This window comes from Melanotaenia boesemani, chromosome 3, assembly GCF_017639745.1.
Source record: "Melanotaenia boesemani isolate fMelBoe1 chromosome 3, fMelBoe1.pri, whole genome shotgun sequence".
Taxonomy (NCBI): domain Eukaryota; kingdom Metazoa; phylum Chordata; class Actinopteri; order Atheriniformes; family Melanotaeniidae; genus Melanotaenia; species Melanotaenia boesemani.
In genome coordinates, this window is record NC_055684.1 from 39,304,373 (window position 1) to 39,317,131 (window position 12,759).

General features: G+C 42.4%; 1 protein-coding gene across 2 annotated transcripts in view; it reads right to left on the reverse strand.

Annotated features, from left to right (window-relative positions):
• Positions 1-5,640: 5,640 nt before the first annotated feature.
• sema3fb (sema domain, immunoglobulin domain (Ig), short basic domain, secreted, (semaphorin) 3Fb) overlaps positions 5,641-12,759 on the reverse strand; it is a 70,317-nt gene continuing 63,198 nt past the window's right edge. Inside the window, exons 14-19 of one of the 2 annotated variants that reach the window (XM_041979637.1) lie at positions 11,956-12,044; positions 11,803-11,844; positions 10,907-11,064; positions 10,490-10,557; positions 10,161-10,294; positions 5,641-8,011 (exon numbers count right to left, since the gene is read on the reverse strand). In XM_041979637.1, the coding sequence (XP_041835571.1) occupies positions 7,556-8,011; positions 10,161-10,294; positions 10,490-10,557; positions 10,907-11,064; positions 11,803-11,844; positions 11,956-12,044 (947 nt within the window). In that variant the 3' untranslated portion in view covers positions 5,641-7,555. Of the gene's footprint in view, positions 8,012-10,160; positions 10,295-10,489; positions 10,582-10,906; positions 11,065-11,802; positions 11,845-11,955; positions 12,045-12,759 lie in introns of both variants that reach the window. The other variant, XM_041979635.1, reaches the window with a different exon arrangement.

Here is a 12,759-nt window from a genome sequence, read left to right on the forward strand (position 1 = left end):
AGTGGATTCGGTGCGGGATAGTGAAAGACATATTTCAAACAAGGGTTGTGTGGCACTGAAATGCTATGATTCATGTTCTGTGAAGAATATCATTACAGTTGAAACTGTTCTTTTGGATTAAGCTGGATCTGTACAACTAGATGGGTGCACCCTGGTAGAATTTTACAGTCACTCCTTGACTGTGAAAGAGTTGATTATTGACTATTGGTACCAAAAAGGATTTTGACTTGAAACTATTTTATTTATTTTTCCTTTCCCCCTTTGTTTTCTTATTGCAAATTTTCTATTTTTCTGTTAAAATAATACAACCCGGGAATTTAAATTTAAGCCTGTGTACGAGTCTCATTCTTTTTGCTCCTCCTCTAAGTAGTCGAACCTCTGGCCCAAAAGTCATCTAGGTTCCTTAATCCTTGGTGGAATTTAACCTAGTGGATAACTCCACAGTAACAAGAGTAAGTGTTACACATGCATGTCCTCTTCATCTTTTTCTTCGTCATTATTTTGGTTTGGGGCCTGGATTTTCAAGCTATTTCAAGTGTTTTAGGTCCTCTGTTGATGCAAAAAGATCGGTTGACACTTTCACCTGCACATTAATCCCCTGCTTAACAGCAGATATGTCCGCACTTTAGCCTCTCAAGCTGAGCAAATAAACGTCACTGCTGTTAAAGGACACTGGCGGGAGTTCATCAAGATGACGTGATACAAAACAAGGGATTTTATGCCCGAGCTCGTTTAGTAGTCCATTAGTTATCTTTTTGTTCCCCTCTGTGGTGGATTAAACTCTGTGTAGATCCAGGGCAAAGTTCAAATAAGACTTTTCTTGAGGTCGCAATCCACTCAGACGAGAAATGTCTTGTGGCCAGTAACACCAAATCGTCCTGGGCCATTGTCTTCATTTTAATGACTAAAAAGTTTAAAAACTCATCCTCCACAACTATCTTGCCATCAGTAGCAGTGTATATCTCAGGCTTTGATCTCACCAGAGAGATGGCAGACTGTCGACATGCCTGCTTCCCTCTACCAATTCGCCATCTTGTCTCTCAGCTTTGTTACAAGATCGACTCATTCAGGCAAAATTTTAAATTTAGTTCTGATGATTTAGACATAAAAGAGAAATTCCAAGCAATAATTCTGATAGAAATCTGGATTTGTTTTATGTTATTTGTGTTGCTGCAGCAGTGAAGGAAACTGATACCGTTTGTATCAAACACTAAATTATTGTAGATTGGAAAAGTAGAATAGAGTCCGACCACTGCACAAAGCCTTCTTCAGCACATCCAAAAATTCTCCATGGGGCTCAGGTCTGGACTCTGTGGTGTCCAATCCATGTATGAAAATGATGTCTCCTGTTCCCTGAACCACTCTTTCACAGTCTGAGCCCCATGAATCCTGGCACTAAGCCATCAGGGAAGATGGAATAACTTGCTCATTCAGGATATTCAGGTATCAGCTGACCTCATTCTCTGCACACATAATATTGCTGAACCTAGACCTGAACCTAGACCTGAACTTAGACCTGAACCCAGAACTAAACCTAGACCTGAACCTAGACCTGACCAACTGCAGCAACTCCAGATCATAGACTGCCCCCACAGGCTTGTACAGCAGCACTAGGCATGAAGCTGCATCTCTTCATCCTCCTCTCTTCTTACCCTGATGCTCCATCACTCTGGACCAGAGTAGATCTGGACTCATCAGACCACATGACCTTCTTCCATGGCTCCAGAGTCCAGTCTTTATGCTCCCTGGCAACCTGAAGCCTTTTTCTCCGTTTAGCCTCACTGGTTAGTGGTTTTCTTCTGGCTCCACAGCTGTTCAGTCCCTTGAGTTCCTTCACATTGTTCACGTTGAAATGTTCTAACTTTCACTAATAAACATCGTCCTGAGTTCTACTGCTGTTTTTCTTCCACCTGGTTCCACCAAACATTTAAAAGTAGGGTTGGAGATGTTGTTCAGGAGCATTTTTTTTACTATATTGCTTAAAAATCCCCTTTACATCCTGATTGCAGCCAATTAATTAAATGCTCTAACACGAAAATAAAAAACTTGAGTCACCTGTGGAACAGACAGAACTGAGTCAACAATCCAGTCCAATCATTTAAATAATTTTAATCGACCTGTTCTTAAAAAATTGGTTGGTGATGTGTATATTAAACTCGACCCTCTGTGCGTGGCCCTCTTTGTGCACGTATCTTGCACTCTCAGAGGCTTGGATCACTTGTAGAGGCAACAAAGCGAGAGCCAGAGCTTGGCTAGCTTACTACATCAAAATACGGTACACACATAAACGTGAGGGATGTTATGGCAGAAAAGGTGCCGATATCGAGTCGGAAAAGAAAAGCTGTTTTGGAAAAGGCTTCTTCCAAGAAAAACGCTGAGGGAGAGCGGACCAAGAGCAGCGTTAGCAAATCGATGCTGCCCAGCACTCTCGAACCCTCGGGAACAAGCAGTGCGAGTTTCTGTACTTTGGAGGTGTGGCTTCATAGAGAACCGTGACCACGGATGTGTCTTTCCACATGGGATGCTGCTCGTTGAATCAGTTGGGGTTAAATAACTAGTTGCAGCTGGAAGATGATCACCCTGCAGGAATGATCCAGTAGGAGGCTCCGACATGTTAGCTTGGTTAAACTCAGGTGGACACGTTCTTTTGGCCAGGTAGTGTACATCAAATTACTGGGGTCTTTTAGGTCCATCATGCAGAATACTCAAAAAGGGTTTACTAATCTTGTGGTGGCGATATCCTCGTTCTCATCTGTCCTAAGGCAATTCCACATGGTTCATCTTAATTAGTTTAAATTCTTAGCTGTGTCCAAAAAAACACTTTATACCTCGAATACTCAATTACTTAGAAATCTTGGACATCTAGTAATTTTTTCTACCATTTAAATAACACGACTGCTGTCCCAATAATTAATATTTACTGCTTTAAGTGACATTTTTTGTTCCAATAACATATTACACTTTACATTTTAATGCCACAAACACTGTCCCACACCTGCAGCATTTCATACAAGAAGCTTCATACACATAGCCATTTCAACCCTTCAGTCTCTGGAGTTTTCAAAGAAAATGTTAAATTTTGATAAAGAACTAAAAAGTCTGTGGCCTGGAAGTGGTTAGAGATAAATATGTTGTGTCAATGAGAAAAATGTTGAATATGAATCAGAATTTATGACAGAGGTAAATTTCCTCATCTCTTTTGCATATTAAATGAGAATCAGCTGTCTTTCAAACCAACATTTTCTTTGGAGTTCTCCCACCGCCCCACACCCGAACACTAGCAGCACTGCAGAGCTCCTTCAGGGACAGACTGCTGCATCCCAAGCGTGAAGGAGCTTGGGCTTCATTTGTAAAACTGTGCATAGGATACTTTCTAAAAGTGTACCTGCACTCAAAACCCAAAGTTTGTGTGTGCCAAAAAATGTATAAAACCTTATGTATGCACATGTGCAGGCAATTTCCCTTTATAAATCACACTCTTCCTGGAAGTTTGCGCAGGTGAACTTGGCTCATATCCCGGCCCTATACACCCATATTCTATCATAAGTCGTACCTTAAGCATATAAATAAGCCAGCCGATCTGTGGCATTTTAAGCTTAATCATGGGAACTGAGAATGAAAAAAACATAATTTCATGGGTATGAAGTCGAGGTGCTTGTAGGTGAAGTCAAAGCTCACAATAATGTTTTATTTGAGGGGTCACAGTAGTGGAATCACAAATAAACAAAAGACTGCAGAGTAGCAGCACGTTCCTGCAGAGGTAAATGTGTGTGATGGAGAGGTTTGTGCCACAAGTCAAAATGCAGCTGCAGGGATGGCCTGCCCGAGCACAAGTGTGCCCCCAGCGCGTGATCATATGCGAAAATGAAAATGATCATATCAAACACACAGTCTACCTGTCTGTCTTTTCCCACCGGAAAGAGCTGGTTGCCAGAAACATAACAGAGGTCAGCTGCAGATGCATCGGGATTGCAAAGTTCTGGCAGGTCGGTTGATCTAACACTGGGCCCAGTTCAGCGCATAGCTGCTCCAGGGAATCTAAATCAGTATATTACCCAGTCATCATCATGGGCCAGGAAATCTTCATGCTCTCTAAAAACTCTCTCCATCCTGATCCTGCCATTGGCATAATCTTCCAGCAGCGCCAGCACATCCAGTGCATGAGTGTCACTGCAGTGTTTATACGTTTACTTAGTACCAACAAGTGCCATTGCAATATAATTTGAATATGTACGTATGAAGATACTGTGCTGTAACTCTTTAATGAGTGTTTATCGACTGTATGGCTCCAAACATGAAGACATCTATAATATTGCAGGCCTCGCTCTGAGCTTCTATCTGGAGATTTGGCCAAACACTAAAAGAAAAAGAGACAAATGCTTCCAAATGGTTTTATAGACTATATTTACAGCAGAATTAATGATAGTACACAGATGTACAAAAACATGTTCATATATAGATTTAGTTATGAAAACATGCATAAATACTTCCATAAGCCAATGTACTAGTATACCATGTAAATGAAATAGATTTTCTTTGTAGTTTTATAACATCTAAGGTCACACTTTAAGTTAAAAGGGCTTCAACTCCTTTATAGATGCTGCTTGTTTACTTCTTTGCTTTGTCTTATCACACCTGCTGTTCTGGCATCATCACAAAGATTTGGTCCCTTTTTAGATGAGCTGCTCAGAATACAAACATTGAGTCATTAGAGCCTTTCTGGATGCTCAGTGTGGTGAGTCCTTCTGAGCAGTTCAGGGGCCTCATTTATCAAACTGTGTGTAGCAAAGCAAACTACAGGCGGCGTTTATGGCACAAAAAGGAAGACCAGCAACCACCCCACGTTCAAAGTCTCTTAAATCCTCTTTATTCCTCATTCTGATGCTCAGTTTGAACTCCAGCAAGTCGTCTTCACCACGTCTACATGTCTACATGCTGCCGTGTGATTGGCTGGTTGGACATCTGTGTTAAGTTGTTGAACAGGTGTACCTAACAAAGTGGCCGGTGAGTGTATTTTGCCTACAAACGATACATCTAGCCCCACATACTCTTGAGTGAATGTCCATATTTTTTGATGCTGCACAACAGATTGGTTTCCTAAAGACGGATCCTGGATGGCTGTCTGATCTTCTGAAGATGGCTCAGGAGGACCCGGTCTCAACTGGATCTGCTGCTGATGACTCGCCTGCCACAGCTGGAATCTCTGTCATTTATTTAGAGAAGTGAACCCAACCCTGATCCTCAAGGTATTAGGTGTCTCTCTGCAGCGACACACCTGATTCAAATGAAATGGATCTCTGAAAAGCTCTGCAACAGTCTGCTGTTGATCAATTCATTTGATTCAGGTGTGTTGAAGCAGGAAAACATGAAAAGTCTGCAGGACAGTGGGCCTGAGCACCGAATCCCACATTTAGGCAACCACATCAGGTAATGTGAAGTGCCCGCATGATCTGAAATGAACAGAGCAAATCTATTTCTTTTCAATCTGCATGCATCACAGTAGTTTCCATCTAAAATGTGGTGTGCTTCTTTTATAAAAATGTGCATACATGTCTTTAACAGGTACAACTTTATTCCAAGGATCCAGAAGTTTTTCAGGCAGAAATGGAAAACATCCAGCAATGAAGGGGGAGCATTCCATTCTTATAAAATATAGAGCTTTAATTTTTTAGTTAGCAACAACAATGGAAAGGGAAGATGAAGTAATTTACACAAGTCATTACAATAGCATCACCGCTGTGCATTTTTTAACGAAAAGAAAAGTACAAAACATTTAACTGACACGCTTTTTTAAAAAATAAATTTTACAACCTTTCTGTGCTTTTTTTTTTTTTGCTCCTTGTCTCTTTGAACAAGACCATTAACAGACTTGTTTGAATGTGGGAATGCAGAGAAATTCCATACGGAGCAGCAGATGCAAACACCCCTGCATGAAATATAGATGCATCTTCACAGAGGTCGATTCTGGTGCATTTAAAGCCCCTTCACTTGAAAGTTAGATGAAAGGAAATCAGGTTTGCTTTCTGTCACACATCCTTACATTTGTTTTAATAAAGTTAATTTTACTTTGTGTGACTCTGCTATTAGCTTGGTTTACTAAAAAGGGAGTAAAAAAAAATCCCAATTAGAGCAGCCCTACAGACATTCTCTCCGATCCGAACACAAAAGCAAAATAATTTCACTTTTTACTTTGACACAAATCTAGATTTATGTCAATGAAAAGATGCATCATGCTTTATACAGGAGATATTCCAAATGACAGCGTTTTAAAGCATTTGTTTTCTCTGTAATAAGAAAGTACATCAGATCATACTGTACATCCACAGAGATGAAAAACAGGAGAAATAAAAACTACCACGCACTATTAGATTAACAGTACAAATACAGATTCATGCACACAATGAAAGCCAGCTTCCTGATACTCAATATTTTGGTTAGTGCCACGGTATTCTTACAATGCTGTTGTAAATGTGGGCTTTTTTTTCTCTTTCCCTCACATGAAAGTCCAACAGGAAATAAAAACATATGCATCATGTGTGGTCAGACTGCAAACAACTCTTTCACTGTAAATTGGTTTTGTTTCACAGAAATCCACTAGAACCTTGTCCAAGCTTGCTTGTTGCTTTGGGCCCCTGCCAATGACCCCTTGAAAACAAAAGAATAATGCCCTTGTGTGCAAATCCTTGACCACTGCTGCACCTCAGTCTCATTTCAAAGTGAACCAACGGCTTTATTTCTTTATAGAGTCGACGCTTGCTTTGATCCTAAATTACTGTTAAGTTGTGCTTTTTAGTTTGGGCTAAAGGCCAGAAGATGCTGCAGGTTAATGACGGGGAGCAGTTTGAGAATTTCTCATTTCTCACTGATTGTTATTAATGTCTGGGCTGGCATGAAGTGACCGTTTTATAATAAGTTCTCCAATCAGCATGGATGTCAAAAAACAAGGTTTTCCACGAAGAAAGGGCTGTTTTGCCACAATAACTGAGACCATTTTGTCAAATGGTCCTTTTGCAACACAAACTCTGTCTGCAGCCATGAGGCGGTTGCAGCACAGGTGCTCCGGCAGTGTTTACGAGTCTGTCCTCCAGGTCTGTCGTCCAGGCAAAAGAACAGAAGAAAACGAATGAAGATCCCATCACCCTGGTACAGAAGGCTTCTCGTAGCTCACTTCTTCCAGCTTACATGCCTCACAACACATCCCAAACATTTCACATGATGCTGACATAACGTTAACAGCAACAATAAATTTAACAACAGCAATATTTGCCCCAAAAGTACTTATACACAAAAAGCTTGTTTTCTTTTTTCTATGAGTACAAAGAAATCCACAGAATGATACTATATACAACCTACAATAAATACTGTGTTTCATATATTTTGCTGTTTGAGGGGTTTTATGTGGAATTTTGTTTGTAAGCTTTTTTCTCACAGTTCTCTTTTTCTGGGTTTTGGATTTTATTTTTTTTTACTTTTTATTCATATCTTGTTTTTTTATGTTCCTACTCTCATCAAGTCTCTCCCAGTTTTCGTGGGGATGATTTGAGGTTGAACCTCCTCATGTCTCTGCTCCCATCTGCTCGTCTTCCTCCTCTCTGTCCCCGTGATGCCGGCGGTTTCGAGGCTTCTTCTGCTCCTTGAGCTCCTTCAGGTCTTTGCCCTTGAGGGCCCCCAGCAGAGGATCTCCGAACTGCCAGTAGTCCTGGCAGTACTGATTGATCAGGCTCATCTCTGGCTGGCTCAGGATGGTCAGCAAGTCCTTGTACTGTCCTGCGCTGGGGGTCCACTGGGTGCCGCTGGCGTGCAGAGACGACGGCACCAGCCCTCCTCCACCACCATCCACCAAGGCGTTGTTGACGGCTCGGCCCGACAGCACCACCAGCTGCAGCTTGACCAGCGTGTGTTTGAAGTTCTTCTCCGTGGCCGTGCACTGATACATGCCCGAGTCTGAAGGCTGCAGAGACCGCAACAGCAGACCCTGCTCTGCCTTTAAAATCCTCCCATCAGTGCGCACCTGCACACAGAAAAACAGCTGCTGAGCAACTTTTAGGGTCACATTTTAATTTCTTTACATCTGTACGAAGAAATAAATATTTAGTTTAATTTGGTTGAATTTTCTTTGTTAATGTTCTTTCTACCGGGGTAAACCATGTTTATTTAATGAAAAGTAATTTTACTAGAACAGATTAGGTACAATATCAGCTCAATGAAAACAGGCTCAATAAAAACTACACGCTTACACAAGACCTTAAAGGTCCAGCGTGTAGAATTACTGCCCTCTAGTGGTAAAGATGGGTGAAGCACAATTGTGAATGTACGGTGACCGTCAGTGGCCAAACTTCTTTCAGTCAAAAAGATGTGTGTGAGTGGATCCAGCGGCCTCAGGTGCAGCCATGACTGCACTACAGGTAACTATAGGCGTACTGTCTTCTTCTATGGTGCTTTTAAGGTGTTACTCATCCCAAACAGAGCTCCAGTTTCTATCAAACAAAGCCGCTACTGCAGTTTTAAAGCTCGTTTGTCCTTTTAGAGACACCGTAGTAAAATGGTGGCAGCTGCCATGTATGTGGACCCACAGCGAGTAGATAGAAATGCTTTATTCTAAGAGAATAAAAACTTTTTAGATAACTGATTAGATAACAATAAAAACACAGTTTTTGATGATACATTAAATCAGGGGTGTCCAAAGTTGGTCCTGGAGGGCGGCTGTCCTGCAGGTTTTGGTTGTTTCCTGCTTCAGCACATGAGTCAGATTAATGAGTCCCATACTTGGGCAGACTTACTCGGTCCCATACTTGGGTTTCCCATATGGCATCCGTCTGCCATATGGGAAACCCCAGTTCAAGTCCCCCAGCGGACAAATGTTAACAAGACCCTCAACACACCAAGGTCCTTAGGCAAGACACTTAACCCTTAATACTATCACTTCAGACGGAAAAAGGCATCTGCTAAGTGACTGTAGAAATAGAAATAAACTTTATAAAGGACCAAGAACTTGAGTCTTTGCCTCACCAGGAGGAAATCCTTGCTGAGGTATACTGTTTCTAGGCACAGCTACAGACTCCAGGCAACCACTGGCTTTCCCCCCAGGACGGGGAGGAGGTTTCAGGGCCAGCCTGCTATGGTTTTGCCAGCGGGAGGGGGTTGCTTGCAGCTACTGGTCTTCATGGAACACAATGGTCTTTAAGACCACTATCTGCTGGTTTCGTCTTAACTTCTGCTCATAAGGCAAAGAAACTGAACTCAGGTGAGTGTTCTTATTTGTGAATAACTGCTGCAGTGCAGAAGAAGTTGCGCTGTGGTGAAAGCGATGTGTTGCAGCAGAGTTACAGAAAAGTCTCAGCAGGAGGAAACATGAAAGGTAAGTACTGCAGGTCTTAAAGGAGCTACAAAATAAGCAGCTTCACACCTGCACCATTCCTAACCAGTTAACTGACCAATCACAGCAGATCGAGTCTTGAAGGTGGGTCTTAAAGAAACAGGGACATGTAAAAATATATTTCTCTAGCATTATAAATACACCGCTCTTTAAAATCATTACATATGTTACAGGTGGTAGTCCAGGTTAAAATAAGATCATGAGACATAAGATTACTCTTGGTATTTTCTTTAAAAGAAAAATCACTAAAATGACTGGTCGGGTTTTTAAAGAGACCTGTACAGCAGACCTCCTAGTTTCTGTACTTCTATAAATATGATTAGATCTGTTTTTTTTTCCTTTCCAGAATCCAGCAGCAAAGTTGGCTTTGCCTGTGGGAATAAGAGACCATCCAACAGAACAGTCAATAAAAGAGAGGCAGCAGTGTTACATCGCCTCACAATAAAACTTTAACTAGTGCTTTAGGGTTGTATATCAGAGCAGCTCCGCTTTATTTGTCGTTTCTTTGGGCCTGCGAGACAATTGTCTCATCATTCAGTCAGAGCAGGAATCCCTTAATCACACAAACAGATAATCAGGAGTGAATTGCACTGGGAAATATATCCCCATCTCTCTGCAACAACAGGAACTAAATGCAGTGAAATCATGCGGTGGATGTCCAGAGGAAGAGTTTACCTGTTTGTAATGTAAACTCAATACATTAAGAAGTTAATGCATCATTTATATCCATCAGAGTAAACTACTTCACAGCCAACATGCCTTTAAAAGTGAGACATTCCCTCACCTCTTTCCTGCGGTCGCTGTTGTCTCTTTGCAGATGCCATTTGACGACAGCATGTGGAGATCGGGCCTGACACTCCAGGAAGGTGCTGCTTCCCTCCACCCCATACTGCACCATCTCCAGAGTGTTCTTATTGGCTGCAGGGCAGAGACAGAGATTTCCATAGCAACAAAAACACTCATTGCCACAAGGCTCCTTAGAACCAAAATCTCCTTTCTGGCTAATGACAATGAGTATTTTGCGAAGTGGTTGTTGCAGATTAAAGCTTGAATGATTCTGAAGCAGAAACAAAGACACGCGTGCAAACGGTCTCAGTTCATAAGCTCGGTTACCGTTGGAGTTGAAGCCTCTGCACTGTCGGATGGGGTTCCCGTACTTAACGTCCTGCCTCCGGCTACGTCTAAAGGGGTCAGACCAGTGTTGCCAAATAAGGAGAGAAAAACATCATAAAGCAACCGCAAGCCATTCAAAGCCATTCAGTAATACAAAAAGCCACATAACAAACCACCATCATGTTATTTTATGTCACTGTATCCTGTAGTTTGACATCATTTACTAGTTAATATGTAATTTAGTTGGGGCATTAAGCGCCGTTCATCCAAAGATGGCGGTGAATTCACCTGATTTACAACAACATTCAAACAGCCATTCAGCCATTCAGGCAGTTTGATCTGCAAACCAGTCAACTAGACAGCAAGCTGTTAGCCAGCGTTAGCAATGCTCATGCTAACATTGCTGCTGGTGCTTACCTCTTCTGTGAGGATGAGTACCGGGAGCAGGACTTGCCGTCCCAGGCACAGTAAGGATCTCTGGCCAGGCAGCAGTCGGCGCAGGCCTCGCCGTACATGTCACAGCGGTGCAGAGCCAACTGCGTCAGCCCCACTGCAGACGACACATATAGCTGTTGCTGTTTTAAGACAAGCAGAAAAATAGACTTAAATGCAACGTTTGGCAGCATTTTGATGATGACAGTGAAACAAAGGAAAGAGATGTTTGCTGAGCACAACTGGATAAATGAACTTATGCTGCTGGAATAAAAGCTAAAGATTAGAGAGTGGGACCTTTTTGATTAATTTAATTTGGTGGCAACTTTTTCTTTGGCCAAGCGATGTTTATGACTGGAGTTTCACACGAGGATCATCAGTAGCTTGTGAAGTCCTTCATGCAAAGATTTGATCCACATTCTGTGGGTATGAGATAACTGATGATGAGGTAAGTATGAAACTGAGTGAGTTGTGCTCAGAAACAGCAGCAAGCTGTGGATCATCTGGGATAACACTGATCTCTTATGGAGGTTGGGTTCATAATTTCATGATCAGCTGTTTGAAATTCATCAATCTGGCAGGTTGAGTGTAATCCGAACTGTCTGCAGACTGATGTCATGACGTGCAGAGGAGGCCAAGTATTTTAATCACTTTGAAAGAGGACACTGAACTTTTGATGTCTTTTCCATATTTCTTTCTTCATTGTCTCTTCGACTTATGGCTTTTCTATGAATTATGAGGAAGGAGGCAGCAGGAAAATACAGCTGTGCACAGACAGCTTGTGACCTTTTCCAAACTTTATCATGAATTCTTTGGAGGGAGGTTTTCTTCCTGCTTGTGTGAGCAAAGGTTAAGAAAATGTCTTGTGCAAACATGCTTACCCTTTTGGAGGAGATCTTCATCGTTGTTATAGGAGTGGGGACCTTGGGGGAGAAAATAATCATGGTGAGGACAGGAAGTTAACTTTAAAGCCAAAGAAAGTGCAATAGACACATTAGAAAGGAGGAGGTGTGTGGAGAGTAAAACAGACTAACCTTGAAAACCTCCACCTCCTCCAGGACCAGCTCCTCAGTCTGCAGGTCGTCTTTGGGCAGCACGATCACTTTCTGAACAGAGCCCTTGTCTGTGGGCCATAACACACACCTGTCAGCTACACACCTGCAGCCACACACCCCCTCTGCTTGTCAACAGCTCCCTGGATCAAATAAGGATAATCCTGCACAGTTTGCTTCTCTGTCTGATGCTTCCCTCCAGTTTAACCTTTACTCAAAGACGTGAGGATCTGCCACAGTCCCCCATGACAAACCATTTCCGTCACTCTTGCCTTGACCTATTAGTTTGGACGCTATGAGACATTCTCTGGCTTCTCCCTGAGATTTCTGTAAAGAATTCCTGCGAGCTGGATACCTGAGATTTATTATTTCCTCTGAATTGTGCCCTGGTGAGGGGTTGAATAACCGTCTCTGACAGCAGCTGAAAGGACACACATTCCTCCACGGTGGCCGCCATCGCACACAAGCTCATCAGACTCCTCTCCGTAACCAACAAAGAAGCCACTTCAAAGGCGTCATACGCAACATGTGAGGGCAGCATCCTGTGTGGTGGTTACCGTCAGACGGAGGCCTCATTAAAGGCTGAAGGCATGCAGGCAAACAGATAGTCTCTCCTACACCAGTGGCAAGATTAAGGTGATGGATATGCTAACTACAACCCTCCTTCCTCCTCCACCGCTTCTCTTCTCTCCCTCCTGCTGCTGATCCACCCCTGCCCTCCAGGTACAAGTCTCCTGTTGTTTGCTTCATGGTAGCAGAGTGAGGTACAAACCCTTTGATTGGTTA